The sequence below is a fragment of the Anopheles coustani genome, chromosome 2 (assembly GCF_943734705.1).
Source record: "Anopheles coustani chromosome 2, idAnoCousDA_361_x.2, whole genome shotgun sequence".
In the NCBI taxonomy this organism is placed as follows: Eukaryota; Metazoa; Arthropoda; class Insecta; order Diptera; family Culicidae; genus Anopheles; species Anopheles coustani.
This window is the reverse complement of record NC_071289.1, coordinates 90,913,870-90,940,121: the sequence shown is the minus strand read 5'-3', so window position 1 is coordinate 90,940,121 and position 26,252 is coordinate 90,913,870. Positions and strand designations below refer to the sequence as shown.

The window sequence follows — 26,252 nt, the reverse complement described above, 5'->3', positions numbered from 1 at the left end:
GTACACACGCAGAAGAAAGTTCGTTTTGCGAGCTGAAAGGGTTGTTTTTCTTCTTCGGCCAACGCCGTGGATCCTAATCCGGATGATAAACCACCGACTGGGTGGTGGTGGTGGTGGTGAAGGTGTCAAAAAAAACCACAGAAGCCAAAAAAAACGTGCAGCCTTTCCCAAACTTTACCCTCGAAAGCCAAGGATCTGTCTGCTCACCTCCTTTATCCTACCCAGCGTTGCGAGGATGTCATCATCTTTTATGTTACTTTTTCTTCACCCCAGACTCAGACCTGTTTACTTTCTCCGCTTCGAAGCCAAACCCACCATAACATTTCACACCTTTCGGAGCCTGGCGAGGAAAATGGGGTTCAAACGTCGAGAAATAAAGTTTTTTTTTGAGGAACCATTTTGGGGCCACACAAAAGCAGCACCGACGCCCTTCCAGCAGAAGTTAACGTCCGGTTAATAGATATTTAATGGTAATTTGCTCCAACACTGCTCCAACATTATCCATAATCATTGAAACCGTTGGCCATGGAGTTTTCCCCCCGAAGCGACCAGCAAAGTTGCTCGTTCCGTGCAACGAAACTCCTGGCCCGAAATGAGCATCGAAGCGTGTGTGTGTTACATAGTGGAAAGAAAATGGGCCAAATGTGTGAGCAGAACGTGCTGACAGTTCGAATGGGTGCCGGCGCAAGTCATTCGGTCGTGATCGATCGAAGTTGATCATCGGGTGGATCGGGTCCGCCCTCTGCAAAAACCTTCACACCGTGAACGTGCGAGCTCCGAGGCTTGGCACATGATTTACGGTTTGGAAAAGTTTCGCCCACACATCGCTTCGCTTGGGGGTGAGTTGCCGAAGGTGGGTGAGGCAGAAGTCCATAGTCGATTGAGCGTTAATGAAACTTTGCTTCATGGCACCCGAAACTCGACACCTGCGGCCTGGCCCGAACGTTCGACGGGAGCATTTTTCCGGGCCCCGCAACTACGTACATATCGGAAACTTTGGCCCGAACCCGAAGTCAAACCAAGGAAAAGCTGATCGTTTTGGGTACCATTTACCCACACCCCCTCACACTTTGGTACTGCTTCCCTTGGCCCGGTGAAGCCCTACCGTTGGGAAGCGTCCTAGCTGAGGAAAATCATCACTCGAGGGATCCATTCTAGTGTGCTGCATCGATTCGACACAATCGCCAAATGCACTAAATCAGACTCAACGGCCAGCCCCGTTCCTGTAGGAGAGGGGGGAGGGGGGGGGGGGGGGAGAAGTAATAAGGGCGTGCACCCACAGAAAGTGGTGATTTGCAAGGATAATCTACTGGTAATGCATTTTAATCCGGCGAATGGGATGCCCAACCGCCCGAAGGCGACTGGACCGGGGTCGAAGTTCGAAAACATTTCTCGTCGTAGGTGTTGTCCTATACACACACCTAGCAAGTAACTTATGCTTGGATTTGTATTTTACATTCATATCTTATTTTGAGTCCCTAACAAGTGGATTATTTGGGGATTAAACGTGTTTCAAAAATTTCCAAAATTGTTTTTTGATTAAAGCAAACTCGTGTTTGGTTTGGAAGGGAGTGTCGTACCAAATGTAGCAAACATATTCATACCCCCTTATCTTATCTTATTTTTATATGAATTTGACTCTTTACGTCACTGGATTAAAATTAGAGAACAGGCTAACAATAATGAATGTTATATTACCTGCTTAATGTCTTGTTTTGAAATGTTTACAGGGTTTTGATCCATATAATGGAATGTGTCAATAGGTAGAGAGAATATTTCAAAAGCATAGGGGATATTTTCAATCGGTTGAGAGAACTTTGCAATCATATAGGGGAATGTGTCAGACAGCTAGGGAATCGTGCAAATCCACCGGGGAACTTTGCAACCGGTTGGGGAAGCGAGCTGCTAACTTCACAAAACTAATCGTTTTTATGCCAAAGAAATTATATAACTTTAGATAATTAAACGCAAAGTGGCAAGCCAAAGTGTGATATTCGATGTGGGGTTCTCCACGTTTATCGTACTAAATTCGTTGCTTAACCAACGAATGTAAACTAGTTGATGCAAAAATTTTAACTAAATTAATAGACGAACGTACAGGGGTGGATCAAAGTAAACAAACAAATTACAACAAACGAGGACTTGTGTGATGTTGACAGCTTGCTCCCCTAACCGGTTGCAAAGCTCCCCGGTGGGTTTGCACGATTCCCCTAGCTGTCTGACACATTCCCCTATATGATTGCAAAGTTCTGTCAACCGGTTCAAAATAACTCCTCGTGCGTTTAAAATGTTCTCCCTACCTATTGTAACATTGCATTATACGGATCGAAACCCTGTAACTATGTTAAATATTGTTTGGGAAGATTTAACTATCGAGCATGTTTGCATAGTATATCAAATAATAGCATAGCATATCCAATGTACCTACTAAAAATGTATGAAACAAGATTCAGAAGCTTAGCTTAGTGAGCCGTTTTGCTAAAGGATGTTGCTAACATGCTGTGCTATCATTCAAGCGCATAGCAATCGATGGTAAATATTTATCCTTTTTCCAGCCAACAAAACCCACAAGCGCACACCAACATGTTAATCCATTTGCATGCGGGAGAATGAATATCAATCACCTTTGGAACGATTTCATCGCTTTCTTTCCTGGAAGAACGTCTCGCACTCGCCCCCCGAACCAGTCCGTTGGGTTTTCCTTTCGAGGCGTGTGCACACAATAATATTCCACAACACTGGAAACACTGTGCAAACACTTCGGAACGATCAAACACAGATGCGTACTATCCGGAATCCATATTCCCTCCGAGAAATATTACACAAAATGTAATCGTCTCTGGAGGGTGCGTGTTCATATGTTTGTCGACTCTGGGCTTCGGCACTACAATCATGCTTCATTGAGGCGGACCAAGCATAGAGCTGTGATTGACAAAACTAGTGCTCTACCACCACCTCAGCCCCGGGAAGCTCCTGGTCCGGTTCTCGATACGAGCTTCAAAAGGCTCGACAGCTTCCCGAGACACCGAAACAGACACCGATTGCGATGCGAAGGAATGACGTGACGTTAGTTTCACTTCTTCTTTTTGCCATCCGTTTATTATTACAACAACTTCCTCCTCCCACGCAGTTCCCAGGCTGTGAACCGTCCTGCTTGTTTGGGGCGACCTGTTTGCACACCAGCCCGGACATATCCGGGCGGCAATGTCATCTCAGTCGGGGGAGGGTTAGAAAAAGGTGATCCCTGGGAGAACCGTGCCACCTTGTGTGCGTCCATCCGAAGATGTCAGCAAGTAAACCCCACGCGCCCCTTCGTGATGTGAACTGGTCTAGGAAGCAGGGTGGGTGGGGGAAATTATAGAAACGCAACGCTTCGTTAGTGTTGGAAAGTCACCTGGTTTTTTTTCTTCTGCCACCGTTGAAACGAATCGACCTTATCTTCGTGAAGGATGAAGGAACCGCACCAGAAGGCGGATGAAATTTCCGCTCCGGAGATACACGAGATGTACGAGCATTAATGTGTTGGTACATTTGCATACACGGCCTATGGGCGTGGTACAAAAAAGGGAGGAAAAGGACGGCTCGGAAGGATGACACAAACATCATATTATATTCAATTCCTGTTTAAGAGATCCTTTCGCCAGCCGAACCGTGTGCTCTCAGGCTATAAATATTTGTCTTACTTGACACACATCGCACCACTCCAGCACATCCAGCCCACGGGAGGATGGGATGCCAAGGAGTCAGCGCCCGGTCCGGTGTGTGACGTTCGTGCATCGGTGCAAAAATAAAACGAAGACCTGTTGTCGAACCCCTGCTCTGCTCTTTTCGTTGTGTTCGCAAACGGGTAGGCAAAGAGTTTCGCCCCGGACCCGGAAGTCGGTACTCGAGAAAGGCACAGAAATGGTACACACCAACATCCTCCGGACCCGTTTTTCCGTTTCCTGTACGCCGCCGCGCGGAACGCGGCTCGCTCTAGTACTCTCGCTTTCGCTTCACTTTGGCTGGAGTCCCCCTCCCCTCGAAACTCCCATCTCCCACACTTGGGGGTTCAAATATGTCTCATTTCAGTTTTGCAACTACAAAAAAAAGCTGAACCTAAAAAACAAAAAACCAACGGCGGAAAACGGAGCATGAACCTTTGATGTTTTAATAATGAACGGCCTGACGGTGCAAGCGGCGGATGCCAGACAGGTGTCCGGGGCCGGTTTTCGGATACCATGTTTCATCTGAACCTTGTATTGCTGTCGTTATTTGCATTTCTTGCGCCAATCGCCGAGTCTGCAACTCATTGCGAGCATGTTTTAATTTCCCGACGGAAAGTTTACTATGTTTGATGCGTTTTTTTCTAAGAGTGGTGACAACACGTGAGGAAGGGGATAGTTTACCGTTACATGCAATTTTATTTGCACAAGGAAAATCGGAAATCTCCACCGTGCGTTGGTTTGATGAAAATTGTGGGTGTATTTTTTTAGAAAGGAAGCTCTAAAGGGAAAAAGTGAAGTAACAAAGTTGTTCTTGCTTGGAGGTTCGGGTTTTGCATCGTGTGGCAAATAAATATAATACTCCTTCTCCCATCCCCAGGATTGCGTTTCACCCTATGAGAAAACTGGGCGGAAAATGTGCTCGCATCGAGCTCAAGTTGCACTTACATTTCACTACTATAATTAGCAGTGAGTTTGAAGGGCCGAGACGGAAACCGTACTCCCAACGCTGTATTCCAGGGCTCCATTACGTAACCCTTGCTTTTCCCGGAAGGTCCGTTTCCACCGGCGGCAAATGGACGTATTGAGCTAATTTTAAACCGGACGGACAGCGCCCGACTTTGGCGAAGGTCCAGGAATGCCACCCTCAAAGACGCTGCACGCCATCGTTGTCGAGGCGCATCAATAACACAATTTACAATCATCGCGCCAGGTGAGCCGGAAAAACTCAAACACGTGGAATTAATTCGGTCTCCTTCCTTACCCGCGCACCGTGGCGACCAGGATTCCCAGGCATCTTCGCCCGTATCCCGGGCGGTTGTGTGTGTGTGTGGATGACTCCACCTTTCACAGTGTCTACCCGTTCAGAAAGCCCCTTCTTCCACTTGCCGAATTCTCCAAACTTGTGCGCATTTTTCGCAACCCGGGAAAGGGGTTTCCAATCCAGGTTGCCAATAGTTGCAATTTGCAATGGCATGGATTGTTCCCGACATTTCTATCACCCGGCAGGACGTTCGCCGAGTCCGCTCTGGCTGGCTAGTCCGGTCTTTTCCTTTGCGCGACGAATTACCCGGTCGAACGGAAATGGTTCGCTCCCTCCCGGGAACGAGAAACCTGACGGAAAAGCGGGATACGGATGATGCGATGCACAAACCCGTATGGACTCGTGTCGTGTTGCAAAAAAAAAAAAAAAGCACGGACTCTGAACTGAATCCACAAAAGACAGATAGATAGCAGAAGAAGCGAGAAGTATCATTCCTGGAAGAACGGTTGTGACGGGACACATATTTTCTTGCCCCAGCTCGCCCGCCCATTTTCCGACACATGTCCGTGGCGATAAGGTGCTCGGGAGTGAAACACGAGTGGGAAAATAGGGGGGGGGGGGGGGGGGGGGTACCGGATGGGGCGGCGATACTCCGGAGGGCACCAATCATTCGGCTCCAAATACGTCAGAGAATGAGTAACGACGTTTCCATTCCACTTGCTCGCACCCTCCTCCTCCTCATCCCGCCAAAAAGGGTGGCTTTTCCCGGGAACCATTTCGCTCGAATGCGCACAGAATGGCAACAGACGGAGATAATAAAAATTGAACGCCAGCGCGCGCGCTCGATATGACATCATCCAGCGTGAAGTGTGCACACTTCATGAGCAAGCGATCGGTTTGGGGGGATAAAAATAATGGGCGAAAAATGAAATTGGTACATTTTTCCCCACTCGGAACATTCTGCCACCGGTTGGCGATGCCCTCCGCGATGGTTCCGCGAAGGACGTATACTCCTATTGGCTTCCTGGCCCGACTTGCAGTGAACTGCGAGCACGAAACACAATCCACTACGTTTTCTAGCGCTTCCGTTTGCAAGCACTTCGCTAACTCCGCCCGGGGAAAGTTTAAGGAGTAAAATCCACTCGTACTCGGCAGCCTGCGATATTGTGCTGCCGTAAAGCTGAAATGTTCCATCAATCTCGAATCAAATCCACTAAGCGAAGAACAAGTCACCGGTGATGTGCATTCAAACGAGCGTGAAATCAAACCGCCAGAGTAAAATACAAAGTAAAGAAACGAAAGCTCACCGGGGGAAAACATGGTCTGCAAATAGGGTAATGTCAGAAAAATGTAGATTGATGATCGTTCTCACCTTCCGCTCCGGTGTGTGTTTGGTCATAGTACGTAGACGAGCGTTCCTGTCATCGAGCATTCCCCCGCCTCAGGATTCCCGCCAAAAACGAACCATAAATGATGGCCGTTATGTGATTCAGCTAAAGTGTCACCATTTGAGCGGATTCCGTTTTCTTGCGCCGTTTTTCACCCTCCATATAAACTGGAATGAATAGGAAGCAACAGTTATAACGCTCGTAGCAAATGAGTCATAGGAAAAAAAATGGGTGCATCATCAGTTCAGCCATACGATCTGTCACTCATTGTCAGCTATAACCCCGTATCTGTGATTTGGGACTCCAAGCTGCTCTATGAGCTCAAGGAGATTGAAGAAGATATTTGGCTCAATAGTTCGAGAAAGTTCAACAGCAGAAAAATACAATGCAAAATTCCAGAATAGAACTACTTGACTCATTTGTTTAATCTGATTGATTGCGAATTTCGGGAAGCAAACCTCTTCAACCTGTTTCTCAAGGAGATTGATAACGATATTTGGTTCAATAGTTTGAAAAAGTTCAACAACAGAAAAAACAAATCATAATTCTAGGATAGGACTACTTCACTCATTTGTTTCATCTGATTGATAGCGGAATTCGAGAAACAAATTTCTTCAGCCTATTTCTGAATTTGGCTATGCTAGTCTGTGCTGTTTTCAAGAATCTGCATCGTTGCTTCATGACTCCTTGGGTTCAGATTGCTGTAAATTCCTTGTTACAGGAATATAGTTGTTATCGAATAGGTTGTTCTATCATAGAAAAAAGTTGTTCTGTCATAGAAAAAACAAAGAAGAGAAAAGAATTTCTTATTTCAAAATGCTGGATACACGTATTTCACACACAACATGCTGGAATTAAGAGTTTGCATACAGAGGTTCTGAGAACCGTGTGTTAAACATGAAACCGAACTGAACAACCGATGTTCCAGTGCCATAGAAAATATAAATATAGGAAGATTTCTGCTCCTAAACGAAAAGCTCTCATGCTGGCAATGATTACTAAGAAGTTGACCTACTACCACAAGATTTAGAAATAAGTGGAGTTATAAGAAATAATCCCCACAGTTCTGTACACCAAAGGACAACCTCCCGTTCGTGCTGCCAAACCAGAGTTTGTCTGCTCTAAGTCTGGTTTCGTATCATAAGAACGATTACATGACAAGGAAAATATAAATTGATGACCGTTGGAGGAAATGTAGCCAAATGATCGGTTGCATAACATAAATAAAAGTGTGCAGCGTGCATATCTGAATGCCGGGCAAGCAGGGTAGCAATGTGCAAACCTCGCCAAACAATACGAGCTGAATCTGCACCGTACGACAAACACCATCCATTATTGTGTTTATCGTTCAAACAACCGCTGCGCGCCTCAACACTCGCAGTTATGCTAATGTTTGTCGGAAGCGTCCCCCTCATTCTAGGGGCGAATCGAAACTGGAACAGTGTAGGTCGGTGCAATTGCTACCACTTCCGGTGCAGAACGACCGTACCGGTTGGAGCACTCGGTGCCACGATGCTAATTAAAGAAAAATCCCGTAAAAAAATCGTAAGAATGTTGCACAACCATGCTCGAACAGAAACGGAGAAAAATGCAACCCTAACGAGATGTTCGTTTCACTGTTTCACTTTACAGCAAGGATTTTTTTATGCCTCTCCCAGTTTTTCTTTATATGTTTTAAAAGTGTATATCATACCTTTCGTACGTTATTCCAGCCCTTTCTATCCGCCTATACTACTATATTGTCGAACCTTACCAGAGTGGGAAACAACTTCCAGAAGACCCTACTTCCGGGAAATGCTCAAGAACAATACATTTTTTTCACCGCAGAAGAGTTCTATTTTCTATTCGACACTGGAAAATATGTTCATATAAAACCCACAACCCTGTTGCCCTTTAGGAGAATAGTTTTCTCCTTGAAACCAATTTTCCTTTTGTGTTTTTCTAAGCTCAGTAGGTCGTTCTTGAATGTGTGAATTTGTAAACCCGAAAAACAATCCAATCAAAGGTTCATTTACGATGTATGTTTTTTCGGAACTATTTTGAAAACTTAATACTTTTACTCATTGAAACCTGATTGAGTTTTTCCAAATATTTTCGGAAGAAAAATAAACACCCAAATCGAACGAGTTTTCCATTCGGGGTTCATGCAGAAGATTCATCCCATTCGTACGTTTTGCTCGTGCCACTTAATGGTCCCCGGGAAAAGCGATGACGCTTGCAGTGAAACTTTGCTCCCAACCAACGAAGCATTTCGGTTCCGGGAAAGTTACTTCTGCCTACCGTGCCAGCATCCACAGCGTCAACGTGAAGTGAAAATTTATGACGGGAAATTCTACCACTTGCATAACACCGGCTGTGCAGTTTTCAGGTTTGTTTTTCCTTGCTTGCGTTTTTCGCTCGTCGCAGAAAGCACCCTCGACAAGGGGATGCTGATGACGAGGGCAGAAAACTAATGCGACCGTTGCTAGTCGGTCGGGAAAACAACGGTCTCGGGCACGCATGGCCGAACGCCTATGCTGCTGAGCCCCCGTCCCGCCGTTGAGATGCCGGGGGAAAGATTGGAGGAATGGGGGGAGTTGGTTTTTCCTTCGCAACGACACGGTACCCTCACCATTGTGGCCATCGGGTTGTCAACAACAATCCACTCGCAATCTCTTTCCTCCGCCGCTTCGCTCTTGCTCGCTCCCGAGCTTTGCTTTGCTCGCAGCAATCGTCATTAACATCATCATCATAGTTGTCATCGAAACAAGCAGGACGACGTGCGGCACAGGTGAAAGGATTTTGCTAGCATCGTCATGCATCGTGCCTTCCGACGACGACAGCGACGACGGCGAAGGCAACCGTGCAAAAGATGGTGAACTATTATCTTGTTTACACAGCTTCGCAACACTCTACAAATCGCGTCTCCTTTTTCCTGATCCATTACCAAGCGGGGGATGCATTTCACATTGCATCGGATCATCGAGTCGGTTGGGCGTGGGCTCGACGGGCAGGGCCCGGTTTCTGGACGGTATGTTTACCGATGGGAAAGCTCCGAGCTCTTGCTGACACAACCGGTCGGACGACGAGCCAACCGAGCTGGCGCAATGTGATGAGTTTTCCGGCCGTGCGGACATGCACCACGTGAACGCAAATCGCGTCATAAATCACATCACGGGAGCAGATGCAATCCCGGACCAGTATTTGCCAAAACCAAACCTGTCCACCCGTTGTCATCGTCGTCGTCGCCAAGAAACAAACAACACGTGTAGCATTATGCTACAAGAAGAATGTTTTGCAAGGTGGCTGGGGGACAACTGACACTTTATCATAATCGCTCTATATTACTTCTCAATCGAAAAAAAACTCGTTCCCGTACCCGCATATAGACTCCGGGAAACATGCGATCGAAACTGAAATATACTTGTGCTTTATGAGATTTTTCGTAAGCGTCCACTCTCTGCGTTTTGTTTCCACTCGATGTAGTTTTCATCACACGGGATCCGGATGGTTCAATGCAATAATATGCAACTTGACCTTTTGCCACATTCGTGTTTCATCTGTTGCCAGATTGATGGCAATTTCATGTTAATCCGGAATCACGATCGATGCAAAAAAGATCTTTTCACAACTAATTAAAGCAATACGGCCAGGCCGCCCCTTCTGAAAAAAAAAAAATAATAATTAATCGAATAGTGCTAATGTTTTCCTTTCAGCGATGAAACTATTGGAGCTTTCATGTCTTGTGAGGACATCAACTTAATTTAGGGTTGAAATATTATTAAAATTTCAGTATTGTAAGCTTACTTCTAGGTCAATTGAAATACAAATAAAATACCTAAAAAACTACAGGGAAAAATATTCATCAACATAATATCCTCGCTTCAATTTTAACCAAACAACGCTTAATTGTTCCCAATCGAAAAAAAAAATTGGGGAGGTGCAACAGTAAAGCAATCACCATGTTCACATTAATAACTCACCATTGCAAAACGCACAATATTGAGTTACCCCACCCGGCTAGCGCATGGTTACGTTGTAGGAATTGTAACGCAGTGGTGGACGCAAATTAGTTTGCCATTTAATTTAAAACTAACTCATCCGCAAGAAGCCCCCCTCTCGGGAGGAGCAAAAAACTTGGCTATGGCTTTTAATTAAACGTTCACATCCTGGGCTGGGAGTTACGTGCTTAATCAGTCGACAAAACTGGTAATCATTTTCTACAGCGCGTTTGCTGCACACACACACACACAAACGCATCGAATTATCCGCCTCGAAATGCAACCGGTTGGATGCGCTTTCCCAGGTTCTCGCATGTTACATGGTTTCCGTGCGATTTCACAAGCCACGCCACGAAGGACTCCACCCATATTTAGCACCGTTGACTGGACACAGTTCAACTGTGGACACTTTGTTGCATAACAGAATGTGGGGCCGTATCGCGACACCGTACGCTAATCAAAAGGTCAACCCGACGCCCGGGAGGCGAAGCGTTTATGCTAATGTTTACTCTCACCCTGGTTGACATTTCAAAGGAGTGTCCCAGGAATTGTGGCAACAATTGGTCGTATACTTCGTGGTTCGAAAATCGTTGGAAAGAAGGTTGCTTTTCGAATGTACAGTTTTGGAACAGTTGATTATGTTATATGTTGCCTCTCTGACTGACATTACTAACGCTTGCCGCTTCCGGATTTGCATTCTTCTTCCAGATATCCGATGATGATCGCATGAGCCTGACGACGGCCGTCTCGGATGAGGACGACGGGGAGAGTGTGATGGCGTCACCGTACAAAGCGAAAGCAACAGGTACGGCGGCGGCGTCCTTCAACTGCACCGGAGCCGTCCGGAAGGCCGGGTAAGTACCTCGAGGCCGGGACGCCTTTCCTTTCCAACGAGGACTTTTTCGTTTTCTGAACCGAACCCGGTTTTCCGCCCCGGTGGTTTTGCAGCTTCCTGTCGGTGAAGAAGTGGCTGCTGCGCAAGAAGCACCAGATCGAGCTGGCCCGCAAGCGCGGCTGGAAGGGCTACTGGGTCTGCCTGAAGGGGACGACCCTGCTGTTCTATCCGTGCGACTCGCGCGAGGGCCGCTCGGTCGAGGCCGCCCCGAAGCATCTGATCATCGTCGACGGTGCGATCATGCAGCCGATCCCGGAGCACCCGAAGCGCGACTACATCTTCTGCCTCAGCACGGCGTTCGGTGACGCGTACCTGTTCCAGGCGCCGTGCCAGGTCGAGCTGGAGAACTGGGTCAACAGCATACACAGTGCGTGCGCGGCCGCGTTCGCCCGCCATCGTGGCAAGACCGGCACGCTGCACCTGCTGCAGGAGGAAATCTTTCGGCTGGAGAAAGCAATAGAATCGGTATGGTTTCCCTCATCAATTATTTTGTCCTTTCAATGACCCCAAAAGACTAGACTATCTTCCTGTTTTAGGTTCCGAATTACAAAGCAATCCCGTAATTGGAACCTAACTACTAGAAGACCTAAGAACCTAACAAGCCACTCTACGTCATTGCATTAAACTGGTGTCGATTTTTCTGCGCATTTGATACAGGATCACAAGCTGAAGCACATGGCCGATCTGCAGCAGAGTGTCGTCACTGACGGAGACACGCGCCACCAGATCCAACAGCAGATCTTGCAGTGGGAAGAGAACCTGGAGCGGCTGCACTGCGAGCAGTTCCGCTTGCGCTGCTACATGGCCTCGCTGCAGAACGGAGAGCTTCCGAATCCGAAGGTAAGTACCTAGGTGCTGCACCCGTAATGCGGACTGGATTGGACATTCCATTCTTCGTCTCTTCCAACCAGTCCCTACTGACGCACGTGTCGCGCCCCACCAAGAACACGCTGAACAAGCTCGGCGTCTTTACGGTTTCCTCGTTCCACGCGTTCATCTGCGCCCGCTCGCCGTCGCTGCTGAATAACCTGCTGGCGGGCCGGGGCGCGACCAAGCGCCGTCCGCCCATCCTGTCGCGCTCGAACAGCGGCTCCAGCCGGCGCTCGATGCAGATCAACTCGCGCGACGAGCCGGAGAAGAGCTACAAGGTCGCACTGCCGGAGAACACGTTCGCCACGGTGTACCTGCGCGAGGGCATGTCGGTCGAGGAGTTCCTGGCCAGCGCCTGCAGCCGCAAGAACCTGAACCCGATGGAGCACTTCGTGCGGGTGAAGAAGCGCCGCGACATGGAAGACCACAACTACTTTGTTCCTCACAGAAACGATTTGATTGAGACATATGTAAGTAGCGCGAGGGGAGGGAGGGGGGGGGGGGGTGTGGACAGCACGTGACAACTGGCTTCATCGTGTGCTTGTTTGTTTTTTCCCCCCCATGCAGCTACACACCCACGAGGTGGTCGAAGTGTGCGCGAAAATTTTATATCAAGTAGAACTACAACGAACGACGCTCGAGCAGATGTGGGGCTTCTCGGTCGAGGCGGAACTCATCGAAAACGCCGACCGGCAGGACGAGCTGTGCTGCTACGTGAGCCGCGTCGAGGACAAGAGCGTCGCCATGCAAAACGGTAAGAATCGGTCGGCTGGAAGTGGATCACCCTGTCTTATCTCACCCATCGGTTTCGTAGGTGTCATTAAAGGTGATGAAATAATTGTGATAAACGGTGCAATCGTTTCCGACCTGGACATGATGTACTTGGAAAGTGTGCTTCAGGAAGAGCAAGCCTTATGCATGATGATGAGGTAAGTTGCGAACGTTGTCCACAAGCGTTGCGTGCTGGTATTCATTCCGGACCATCCCTTCCACGCCTCCCTGCAGATCCTCCCGCACGGAGCCACCGGATCTCGTTGGCATTATGCGCTCCACCGACGACATCATCGAGTCACTCGTGTGTCCGCCACCACCGTCGGACCCACCAGTTATCAGCGAGGAGATGATCTCGGGCCTAATCGTTCCTGCACCGGGCTGGCGTAAGTATCACTAGGTCGATAGTTTCCCTTTGCGAACCCTGCAAATGGCTTCTTTCTTTCCCTAATGGGAGAGGGGCTGGTGGGGGGTTTTCCGCTTGGCTGGGGCCACAGGAAAACGTGCGTGTCGGGTCGAGTGGTTGTTTTGCTTATCTGTAGTTGTTGTGCAACGTAGTGCTATGGCATTTTCACCCGAATCACCTACCCACTCGCTGTTCTTCGGTCAAATGAAGGACGTTCGTGTATTGCAGGCAAGGAGGTGTACTCGCCGGAAGTCGAGAGCTCGCCGGCCCCGTCCTCCAACGATCCGCACCTGTCCGCGATGGACCGCTCGAAGCCGTCGTCGCGCACGAGCAGCTTCGAGATCGAGAATCTACTCAAGTCCGCCGAGCAGGTCACCGGCTTCTGTCGCTCGCCGCAGGAGACGCGCAAGTCGAGTCCGACCGGTTCGGTCGCGTCGTCGATGTCGAACGTTATGCTGACCCCGTCGCGTCAGCTGACCGACGCCGAAAAGCTACGCAAGGTCATCCTCGAGCTGGTCGACACGGAGAAGTCGTACGTGAAGGTAAGTGTGGATTGAAAATTCTTGTAGTTCTTCTCGTCCATCAACTGCCTCACGGTATCCTTCCCGGCAGCACTTGAACAATCTTCTCGAGTACTACCTGGAGCCCCTGAAGCGAGAAACGTTCCTCTCAAACGCCGAAATCACCGCCCTGTTCGGCAACATACAGGAGATCGTCACTTTCCAGCGTCAGTTCTTGAACAACCTCGAGGAGGCGCTCGATCTGGAACCGGACTTCCATCAGTTGGAGCATCCTAGCCAGTTCAAGGTACGGATTTTGGTGCACTAATTCGCTGAACTTGAACTTACCAGCGTTCGATTTGAAATTCTTCCAGAACGTTCTTTTTGCCATCGGGTCTGCATTTTTGTACTACGTCAACCACTTCAAACTGTACTCGTCCTTCTGCGCCAGCCACAGCAAGGCACAGAAAGTGCTTCATCCAAGTAAGCATCGGTCCCACCAAACGTCTTATTCTGACAGCTTTCCACAGTGGCGCTCATCCACAATTTCTTTGCACACAGATGAAGGCAATCAAGCGTTGCAGGAGTTCCTGGCCGCTCGGAATCCAAAGCAGCAGCACAGCAGCACCCTGGAGTCGTTCCTCATCAAACCGATCCAGCGCATCCTGAAGTACCCGTTGCTGCTGCAGCAGTTGCGCAATCTCACCGACCCGAATGCGGCCGAACATCTGCACCTGGTCGAGGCGCTCAAGGGCATGGAGAAGGTGGCCGAGCACATCAACGAGATGCAGCGCATCCACGAAGAGTACGGGGCGATCTTCGATCATCTCTTCCGCCAGCACCAGAAGTCCTGCAAGCAACCGATCGACCTCAGCCCTGGTAGTATGGACGCCAACAGTCCCCCGTTTTCCTAGCCGTTTTGTTTTTTGTTTACCCTCGGTTCAATTACTTCCTCTCGTTCCGAACACTACTTCCTGTAACGCTATAACGGATCTACAATTGTGCCCTCTCTTACCCACCAAACGACCTAGGTGATCTGCTGTACTATGGTGGCGTTGAGTGGCTCAACATTTCCGACTTCCTCGGCAAGATCAAGAAGGGCTTGGAGCTCCACGCCATGTGCTTCGTGTTCAAATCGGCCGTCGTTTTCCTGTGCAAGGAGCGTTTGCGTCAAAAGAAGAAGCTGATGGTGAGTGGTGGCGCCAAAAAATACAATTTCCCTTCCTTTCACTGTTTCACCTCTGTTTCCTTGTACGTGAACCTGTTTTCCTTTCCTCGCGTTCTTTCCACAGGGTGTCTCGAGCAAGAACGCCACCAACGAGGTGGAGATTATCCGCTATCAGGTGCTGATTCCGGTCACCGAAGTACAAGTAAGGGCTTCCTCCGCCAAGGACATGGACTCGCACTTCCTCTGGGAGCTTATCCACCTCAGGTCGCAACTACAACGAAGATCGGAGAAGGTGTACGTACTGTCGAACAGGTAAGTTTCGTATACCATCATACTGCTGCTGGGAGGTAAAATCCAATTTCCAATGTTTTCCATCCGGTGGATCAACCACTTAAGCTATAGTCGTCAGAACAGTTTTGCACAAACTGTCCCAGTTATGATGGGGGATACAAGGTAACACTGCATATCCCAGCAGGAGAGAGTTTCCGTTTCCTTGCCGATAAGCATGTTATACATGTGTTCCACAAACTGTGTCCGGAACGAACCAACCGTAGCGAATAACAGAAATCTATTAATTTAAATCGGATTACGTTGCAGCGCGGCGAGATAAAAGAACATGTTTTTCGTATGCATCCTTCCCGGGCTCTCGAACAGATTTCGAAAGAAAACAGAAATCTCCGCCCCAGTCTTCCGGCGTACTTTCGCTGGTAGTTTCTTTATGGAAAAAACACTATCTTACTTCCTGCACATTTACCCACTCCCAGTCCCCCGACCAACAAAGGTCTTTATCGAAAACACGAACCGCATCACGAGCAATCACTATTTTCCGGATTGAACCTCGCCAAACTCGGTCTTATTGCATTTGCGCTAAGCCAGAGGATTATTGAGCGGTTGGGTGGATGGTAGGAATGCTTACGAAAGTTCACATTACAGCCATCGATTCGGTGACTGAAGAAAACAAGTTGTGTTTCGTGTGCAAGGTTGTTGAGAAAATGTTCCGTTCAATGAATTGATAAAAGAGAAGGACGCCGAAAGAAAGCGCTCGAACTTACTCGATTGCTCTGGGAACTGGATGGAAAATTAAATTGGAACACACTGGTTCTGCGCCAGTGCACTGTTTTTCTTGGATGGTATGTTTTCCCACAAGTTGGAAACCGGATTGAGAGGAAATAAAAATGCATCCTTCGCCCGGAACAGGGAAAGCTTGTAACTGTCACTACGTAAACTTCCGGGAACGAAGATGAACATGCTTACGCTTCGACGCTTTGTTTGACTTTCGCCATTGCTGCGGAATTCATTTATGCTCTGTCGAACCCTTTCGCTTACACTTTCCACTTCCTGACCCGCTTCCTTCGCAGCACCGCCGAGTTCCGCAATGCGTTCCTCAAGACAATCCGGCAGATCATACGTGAAAGCGTTCGCAACATGTCGATACCGTCGCTGAAGAGCATGGGTGGCAGCACGAACTCGATGACGGGCGTCGGAAATTCGTCCGGAAATTCGCAAACTCTCGAACGACCGAAGCAGCAGGTTCGTAGATGTTGAAGCACACGCCCGCTGTGAAGATGAAGTTTTTATCGCTAACATCCGCATTGTGTTGTTGTTTCCCTTCCGCCCGGTTTGGGGTTTATTTTTCCTTCCTTCCTTTTGATTGCCGCAGCCACAAATTATGCAAGGTTCTCAGACTCTCGGAAAGCCGAAGAAATCGAAGATCAACCAGCGCCACTCGTCCGGTAACATCGACTACGATAACACGACCTCGGGCAGTCAGGAAGCGGACGACCCACCGGTTCCGCAGTACAGTGGCCAGTTCCGGATGCGCAGCAAGACAGTTGGCGACGTTGGAGGTAGGACCCCTTTTTGACCGTGCAGAAAATTGTACTATTCAACTTATGCGAAACTCTTCCTTACTCCTATGACCTACAGAGCAAGTTGCCGCTTGCCGACGGAACATGAGTGAACGCGAACAGGAAAAACCGGACCCGGGTACCAAGTCCGAGGGGGAGGATGATTCCCAACAGGGCACTGTGAAGCCAAAGTCATCTCTGGGCAAAACGCCGAACCATCTAACGCTGAGGTAAGCTACGCCAGGCTTAGTCTCCGGCACCAAGTGCACCAAGTGTTCAATGACAACTAGCGTAAATATGTTACGTTAATCTAACACACCACTTGCATTCTGTTTTCGCTTTCTTTTCACTCGGTTATCACGACCACTATAGCACCACTTCTACACTCTCCGTGGGCAGCACCGGTAGCCAGGCACGTTTGATACAGTCGTCCCATCCGCCGGCCACCTACCATCCGGTGCTGATGAAAGATCTAGGTAAGCGAGTTTCTCCTAGTAGCGATAAGAGTGTAGTAGAGATGTTTGACGCGAGCAAGGGCGTGACTCCCGAGCAACAACAGCGACCGAAGCAAGCAGGCGATAGTGCAGGGGACAGCGCGATGGACAAGCACCTGAAGAATCTCAATCTCGACAGTCTAATAGAGACCGACATAGTAGAGTACATGGAGAACCTGAAGGAGAAGCACCTAGAGAGCGAGCAGACCGTACAGCAGGGCACCGGTAGTACCGTGGTAGTAGCGTCCCTCGCTGGCAGTGTCACACCGATAGTCACCTCACCGCCACTGACACGTTCACCTCCCGCTAACACCTCCGATCACACCCTCAGTCAGTCACATACTCAAACGCAGAATTCACTTCCGATCTCAGCTCCCCAAGCTACCCATTCCCAGTCCCCCCGTAAGGTGTCTCAAGCGCATGTTCCCGAGTCCATGAAATCATCTACCGAATCCGCCGAAATGTCGCCCGGCCAAGCGTCCGGCTTCGAGCAGTCTTCCAGTTCTGGGTCCGGCAAGAGTGATGATAGCTGCTCGTCGGAACCGCCGGTGGAAAAGTCTTCCACGGCGATGGGAGCGTCCTCGACGGTGGTGGCAGACGGTGGCCCGTCGCGGCTCAGCGCTTCCTCAGCGACTTCCTCGCCCGAGGGCACGCTTAGTCCGAAGATCGAAAAATCCAAATCTCCCAAGCGCACCAAATCGGTGGAGAGAGAAAAAAGCCCGATTCGGATCATCAAGATCAAGTCGCCACGGAACAGCATCGACATTGAGCGGCACGTGCGCATCGAAAAGAGTCCGGATAGGGCGAGACGTGCCTCGAGCCCAAGCGCCAATGCTAACGCGACTACAGCAGGAATCAAAAAAGCCACCGAAGGTGGCATCCTGAAGAAGAAACTTTCCAACGGAGGAGGCGTTGTTGGGGGTATTCTGAAGCGATCCTCCAGCCCGGCCATGGTAACCGGTAGCAAACCTTCCGAGAGCTCTGATAGCACGGCCTCGCGGACGGATGCGAATCTATCGTCAGATTACGAACAGTATCAGGCGGCGACCGGTAGTAACCGCTGCTATCTATCGCTATCGAGCGAGTACCTCGGCGTGGAGAAGGACTACCCGCACATCTATCAGAACACAACCAGGGAGGAGAAGGTTCGGCGTGCTAAAAGAAGTGCCTCGGTTGGCAGTGCCGAACGGATGCGCTCGGTCGAAGGCTATGAGTCGTCCTGCGGCTACTCACCAAACACAAGCTTCGATGCATCGTCGGTGGAGGGAAGCAACGGTCGAAAGCGCTATAGCATCTCTTCAGAGAGGTCTCCAAGCGAGTATCGTAAGTCGTATAGCCGCTCAAGTTCGCCAACGCTCAACGCATACAGCCGGGATGTGTCACCAAGCCGCTGCTATGCACGCGGCCTTTCTCCACAGACCTCCCTAACCCGCGGCCTTTCCCTTTCGCCCCAGTCCTCCTTTAAGGGCATCTCCCCGCAGAGTTCGTTCAGTCGCGGGCCATCCCCTCAGCGGGGACCCTACACTAGCCGGGGTCCTTCCCCGCAACGATCCGCTCACCCGAGTCGTGGACCCTCACCGATGCGTGACGGCCGAGGCGGTGGCGGATACTACCGGGGAAGTTCCCCGCACAGCTATGGCCGCGGACTATCCCCCCAGCCTAGCTACAGTAGTCGAGGTGCTTCACCAACCCGATCCAACTACCCTCGCGGCCTCTCACCGCAGCGTCGCGGTAGTCGCCACTATTCGCCGCCCAAAGATCACCCCCACCACCATCCTCATTATCAACAGCGAGGTGGAGGCGTATCCCCGCAACGCTTCTACAGCCGGGCTCCCTCCCCCGAACGGCACTATGAGCGTCCCCGTGGTCCCATTCCGATACCGAAGAGTTACAGCCGTGGCGCCTCACCCCAGCGTCAGTATCGGCTCACTTCATCTCGCTCCATCGACAGCTCCTCGTTCCTGGACTACGACCAAAACCCGAACCTACACTACGCTCGCATCGAGCACGACCGACGGGCCTACCAGCAACAGCAGCAACAACAGCAACAGCAGCAGCAACAGCAACATCACCTCCATCAGCAACAGCAACACCAATATCAGTCCCAGACGCACGCCTCTTGCATGGAGTGCATCATGCAGGACATGAAGCCTCCATCGCAAAAGGCCCGCGCACGGCAAAGTCGTGCACGGAAAAAGTCGTCCCGGGCCAAGCTGTTCCATCAGGCGAGCTTCGATAAGTCGCCATCCTTCGATCACGACGAAATCCACGTATAAGCTGAACAGATCGCACCACAACCTGCTAGAACCAAAGATGATATACAAGACATAACGGGAGGGAAGACGATAAACTTACGATGATCACTACACTAACCACTATGCAACTGCCGTATACGTTCGACATTTTCGATACATTCCTATAATGAGTAGATGACAGCAGCACACCACGCACGCAAAGTCACACAGATCCGCAAAACCACAAAAAAAAAATGGAAAACACAGGAAACACAGCAGAAATCCTTATCAACTGCGGGGAAAACCCCCCTCCCTCTAATACCCACTTCCGCCCGACGGATGGCTTCGTAGCAGTAAAATCAAAACTAAATCTAATCAAAACAGCAAACAGGACGAGTGAGCGAAAACCCCGAATCAAAAGGCGCTTACCTGTAGCAGCAGCAAATCAAACCACTATAGGAGAGATACTATACTACAATAATCAACTACATGTTAATGATAGCCTGGGACATACATAACTATATAGCCAAAGCTGGCCATCCTCGCGGACGGCATATGTAGAGTGAGACAAAACCTAGATCCAACTACTCCTACCACAAACAAGCACACAACACAGTTCTTCGTTCCTCAGTCACAGTGGATATCATAAAGGCGAACATTTCGGAACACGGATTCGGTCTGATTTCAGCGAAGAAGCAGCGCTTTTCTTCACATTTTCCCTCCCCAAATCCTTATTTAAAGTATACAATGGAAGTTTTTTGTTAGTTAATCGACACTAGCACTTCCGGAAATAGTCAAACTTGCTAAATCGCCCTTCCGCTTGTTGCTTTCCTGCACCAAAATTAAGATATTCCGGATACCCAACGCAAAACTGACGATGGTTGGCATTGGTTGTGCGGAGACGTGCAACAAGTAAATTCCTTGAACCTCGTCAGCGCGCGTTTCGTGCTAAGGGACAATTTGTTATACAGTTTCCCTGCACCTGACCGAGTTCTGCCACTGCCAAACACAACCGAGACACGCTAGAAAAACCACAATCCCCAAGAGCGGGTAATACGTTTTCGAAATTAAATTACCAGCAGGCCGCAACGGGGATCGCCCTGTTCGGTGCCCGAGACCTTGGAATGGAAATGGGATGTCTTGTTGCACTGGGCTTGCCGTATTACGGCGTGCAAAATTGCTCGGGCGCCGGAATTCAATTATGGTTGCACCGTCACCGCATTGGTTTTCCAACTAGCGTCCAGTTTTCCATACATTGGTGGCTGTGCTTTTTGCAGGTGCAAGCAAAGCATGTGCTTTTCCTATGTTTTTGTTTTGTTTTTTTATTTTTATTTTCCATCACCTAATCCAACACCTTCCAGTCCCTCGAGGCCACAGTGAACTACCGTTTACCGTTTAGACACACAAACGTTACACTCTTAACAAAACATAGCATCAACATAAGGGAGCCATAACGTACAGTAATGATAAAAATAAATAAATAAAAAGTAATACATTTATACAAATATAAACGACGTATACGTATTAACATACATCATACTCGCAAACAACAAAATACAAAGCAAACCCGTGTTAACCAAAGTAATAATCAAGGACAGCTAGACACCAGGCAGTATATACAGGATAACTAAATAGATGAACCATTACAAACATTACCCTTAGTACATTCACACAGCATCTGTGAGTTTGTGTGTGTGTGTGAGCGTGCATTAAAACGTAGGAAGAAAAGAATAGCAGAATTAGGATTAGAAAAAAAAAACCAAACAATTTAGGAACAATATTAGCCAACAGAATTGAATATACTAATCGAAGTAATCGTTGACGTACAGGTGCGTTTATACCTTCGCAACCTTAAGTGATTACGTGAGGTGCATTACGATCTCCTGTCCTGTCCTTCCCTTTTCCTCTTCAGCTCATATCCACCCCCCATTCACGACTCGCCTAGGCGCCCATATAAATCCTTCGAGAGCCCGGTTTTTGGGTCAAGCATCGATACATTTAGAAATAATTAAAGCTAGGAAATTATAAACAAAGGTAATGGGAAAAGGTACTTCAATTTAGACCAATAACCATGCAGCATAATTACACTAGGGCAGGCATATACTTAACGAAAAACAATACCCAAAAAACGCACCTTCGCGCCCGCCCCTCCCACGAACGAACCTCCCCGCAATGGCGCCGAGTGTTTTTTGATCGAGGCGAGAATGTGTATATGCAAAAGTTGTGATTTTGTGCCAATTATCTTATAAGTCAGGGCGGAGATACCATTCACATATTGATTACCGGTATTGATATGATAAACGATTTTAATATAGTCCAATCGAATCGAGGTAAAGGTGTAAACATACATTAAATCCAACGTATTCCTACTCTCGCCAATACACGACGACTTTCGGACGTTTTTTCGGAGAAACGTTATCCAAAACTTACGGTACGAAGGGATTGTATTTAGTTTAGTCAATTCGCCGGTGCGTTGCGATTTCGCACGAATACGTTTTACTTTATACCACACAAAATAATCATTAATACATTTAGCCAACGTTATTGATGTTACCCGCGACGCGAAAGCGGGCCGACAGGTTGTTGTTGAATCGACAATCGAGTACAGGACACTTGTTATTGCTGCTCAGTGCCAGAGAACTCGTTCCATTCTTTACCAAAGGGCTGCATTTCGTTGCTCGCCCACACGGAAAGTGGAGTCTTGTTCTAATGGCTCGTTACTTATTGCAAACCATCGTGCCGCAAATCGGTTATAATACGTTTTAGTATGCCCAAAACACGCCAAAAACCGGCCGTCTATATCTATCTCTTGAGTACTGTACCTTACGAAACAAAACGGAGCATGTTTTGATATACTTAATACACTTTTGTTTTCGGTCAGTTGTAGCCGGATACCCAATGATATTATGAGTAATCTCGGAGCGGAAACTTTTTATAAAATTACGTACGAACGACACGGTTCGGGATAAATCACTTTAGATAGAATAACGTTTTCATTGATCTATGCTACGTTTGCTGTTATCAGTGGAAAAAAACACTCTTTCGCATTGTACTTTACGCAAAGATTTTACTATTGAAAAAAATATATATATTCACTCACCCACACATCCACACACGCACACGAACACGAACTCGTTTGACGATTTTAACGAAAAAAGAACCTCTTCTCTAATCAAAATGTAGCTCACGAGAGTACTATTTTTCTACAGATGCATCTTTTATCGCTTGTTCGGGAGGAGGAGGAGAAAATGGGAGGGGATGTGAGAAACATAGGTTGGCACAAGCAATGCAACGTTAGTTAGAGTTTTACAAGGCAATGTGAACAAAAGTTCAAAGTAAAGGAATTAACTAGCAAAAGAAGGAATTTTATTTCTTATTCGTTGCCCAAGCGAAGGGACTACTAAGGCACGAAACGAATTAAGTTGTGTAAGAAAAAGGATGAACCGGGCCCTTGCTCTGCTGGGGCACAGGCTCGGGAGATATTTATTTAGAGGCGAAACAGATTTTCATATTTCCGCAGCACTATTTTTGCGCTCTTTCAGTAGTCAAATAATGGAAAGGGTTGTTAATTATTGTCCGTTGGGATTGTTTTAGTGGAATGGACTGCACTAAGGCTTAGGGAAATTAAACTAATGTCAACTTCAGTATGTTTTAAATTGATCGCTCGGTTTTAAAGGATAATTATTATGATGTACGTAAACTGCTTTTACATCACTTTAAAATGTACACACTCATCCACACACAAGCGAAAAATTGACAAAAGACACGGTCGGGTATGAAAGTCATAAAACCACTCCAAACATTCCCAGCTACAACCTCCGGTTAGACGTATACACACTCGTACACACATAAACGCCGCGTTAGAAGAACCGCAAACCAGAGACTGCAACAACTGAATAGCGAAACTCACGACAACCTGACGATGATGTCCAGCCTTACGCAGCTTTGAGCGAATCTCATGCTGCCGTGAAACCGAACGACTGTATTTGCCGTAGAATACACCCCCGATCGCCCGCCTGCCTGCCGCCACAATCCTCGTGTTAGCTTAGGTTTAGCAGTAGCATTTTACAGGAATGCAGCTCCCTTCCGACAGCTTGGTGAAGGTGGTGTCAGTAGAACTGAACGTGGCTGAAACTGAAAGCAATAGCGCCCAAACAACATTGTAGAATTTGTTGCTACAGCTAACACAGACACACCTTTAGTTACACTCTTTTCAACTACTCAACCCCTGCGCTGTGTTGGTATATGTGCTACCCCAATGTTAGTCGAAACGATAGTAGATGAAAACCTGCCCGAAATTAAGGATACAGACGGGACAACGAGCACGAGGATTCTCGCACGATGACGAAAGTGTCCGATGGTTAACACACCACCAAAACTATTTGAGTATCTGCTGTTGTTGCTTACATCCTTTTCCGACCTTCCATTTGCGACGTTGTAATTGCCTAACGTTATCCATTTCCTGCATCCTTCCCCACTTACTCGATCACTTTTGTTATCCGATTTACATTGATGTTGTTTCTTGTTTTTAATGCAATTTTAATCCGTGGTAAATTTTTTATTATTCCCTTCTAGATCTAGATACAAGAATTTAATTTCTATCTCGTTTTGATGTGTCTTTCATCAACGATGTTCGTTGTTGAGCTCGTTTCAAACCAAATGCAGCACCTAGTTTAATAACCGTAAAGTGTCGAACAATCCCAATTTCGATTATGCGGCCTTAGCGTACTAGAGTAGTGGCTCCGAAATTCGTGCACTGCCTACGGACCATCCCCCCATAGTCCCCTACCAAATATGACCCACTTAGTAAATAGTGTAGCGTAAACGTAAAAGTTCTTGTTGAAACGAGTAAAGTACATCTTTTGAAATTTCACACCAAGCTTAGCAAATAGACCACATGTATCAAAACTTCCCCCAGCAGCAAAACTGTGTACAAAAGTCACTGTTTAGCAAGCCACCGAGCAAAGCCAAAGCAATACCAAAGCTGCTGAAGGTGAGAAATTGTTTCTTCAACTTTGTTGCCCACCGTACCACTCCGGTCGTCTAGTAGCCTATGTTTGTTGTCCGTTGTTTTTTTAGTGACAATTTTCCCACTGTTCTTACTTCTCTCAATCTACCTCTATCAACTTTCTCTTTCTCTCACTCTAGCTCTGTCTTCATCAGTATTAGTATTTTACATGACTGAATGTAAGATTATTTTAAGTTTTTCCTTCTTTCTTACCTACCTTAACCAATTTTGTTGAATATTTTCTATTCTACACTCATTTAACTATGATCCTCGATCCCAGTTGTTTTTCTTTTGCAATTCATAACTTTAGAGAGAGAAAAAAAAACCAATACGATTCCCAATATATTCCCTTTAAATCCGGTCTTCCTTCCCCTTCCCAAACTATTCTTCTCTAGGTTTTAAGTTAAGTTAGCTGAAATTGGATGCATTCAAATTTCAAAACACTAAATCAAACCAAAAACCAAAGTGTATCAAAAGAAGCGAAAGCCAAAATGATTTGATAACCAAAACTAATAAACCAAAAACTAATAAAACACTACCATTCGAACAATTTCATTAAATCTGGCCATTTGTTTTTCTTTTTTAATTGTAGGATCCCCGGTGTGGAAGCCTAGAGACATGATTAGTTTAAGTGACGCCCCGTCGACATCGCGTAAAGATGAAAGTAAATAACTTTTCTCGTTATCATCCTAAAACCTTTCTGAAACCCGATACCGTAGAGCAAAAAAGCAAGCAAGCAAGCAAACAACAAACGAACAAACAATCCAAACCAATAATATTTCAACTATTACTGCCCGTTTCGGGCACAATCGACTCAATTATTCCGAGTCCCCTGAGGCACTGAGGAGGCAGTCGCGGTTCGAACGGTGTTAGCTAGAGCAATAGAGAGTGGGCACGGGACACATCGAGATGAAGTGTTGCCATGTACACAGAACAATGCCTAACACATGGTAGGATTTGTGAAGGATACACCTTACTACAAGCACGTAGGCATTTTTAAGTACTCCACGTTGCAGGTGTCATACATGTAGCATGAAATTAGAAGAAAACTCTAGTCTCCCTGCACTACCGTGGATAATGCGCGCTCTGAATGACACGGAATCACCGTTACGCACCGTGGGGTTGTTCAGGTCTCGATGCTGCACAGGAAACAAATCAAGGTTTGCCTAACGGTAGATAATTATTTAACAAAACCCCGAATACAAACTCTTAAGGTTACGAAGGCGATAGTTATTAGCCCCAAACTACGTGCAGACAGTTATTCTATGAAAAAAAAAACAGAGGGAAAACAAACGGAATCATACAATTGGTACAGGATTTTTCTAATAATTCCACTATATGCAAGGCAGCTGAGAATGAGAAACTGAAGGTCTAATAAGGTCGAGAAACAAAGTAGGCATCACTCACAACTGTAACAAATACGTCACCCGTTGTTGTTTCCCCCAAGCAAACTCGTGTCCTTTGCGTATCTCATCTTCTCAGCTATAGCCCTCACTCATAGTTTTTCCCGACCATAGACAGACAGACTCACAAACTTAAACACGCTCCCATCAGGCATCCGGATCCCGCTCGTAGTACATCCCGTTTCCACAAGCTCTACACCTTCTCTAGACGTCGGTCATGGGCCGTGCGTCGTCGAAGTTATCGAATGATATTGATTTCACTGTTCAAGCGATATCAGATAAAGAAAACATTAGGAGAATTAATCGATTTTCACAGTTAA

The 26,252-nt window shown here is 47.5% G+C and overlaps 1 protein-coding gene across 1 annotated transcript in view; it reads left to right on the top strand.

The window, feature by feature from the left end:
* The window catches only part of LOC131266814 (protein still life, isoform SIF type 1), a 70,561-nt gene extending 45,360 nt beyond the window's left edge, over positions 1–25,201 (top strand). The window contains exons 14-31 of the mRNA XM_058269461.1: positions 11,045–11,190; positions 11,285–11,696; positions 11,889–12,071; positions 12,143–12,571; positions 12,669–12,855; positions 12,916–13,030; positions 13,107–13,258; positions 13,507–13,820; positions 13,891–14,085; positions 14,153–14,261; positions 14,340–14,657; positions 14,810–14,967; positions 15,071–15,258; positions 16,305–16,476; positions 16,607–16,793; positions 16,873–17,023; positions 17,166–17,269; positions 25,122–25,201. Of these exons, the coding sequence (XP_058125444.1) occupies positions 11,045–11,190; positions 11,285–11,696; positions 11,889–12,071; positions 12,143–12,571; positions 12,669–12,855; positions 12,916–13,030; positions 13,107–13,258; positions 13,507–13,820; positions 13,891–14,085; positions 14,153–14,261; positions 14,340–14,657; positions 14,810–14,967; positions 15,071–15,258; positions 16,305–16,476; positions 16,607–16,793; positions 16,873–17,023; positions 17,166–17,269; positions 25,122–25,201 (3,600 nt within the window). The remainder of the gene's footprint in view (positions 1–11,044; positions 11,191–11,284; positions 11,697–11,888; positions 12,072–12,142; positions 12,572–12,668; positions 12,856–12,915; positions 13,031–13,106; positions 13,259–13,506; positions 13,821–13,890; positions 14,086–14,152; positions 14,262–14,339; positions 14,658–14,809; positions 14,968–15,070; positions 15,259–16,304; positions 16,477–16,606; positions 16,794–16,872; positions 17,024–17,165; positions 17,270–25,121) is intronic.
* Positions 25,202–26,252: the final 1,051 nt, after the last annotated feature.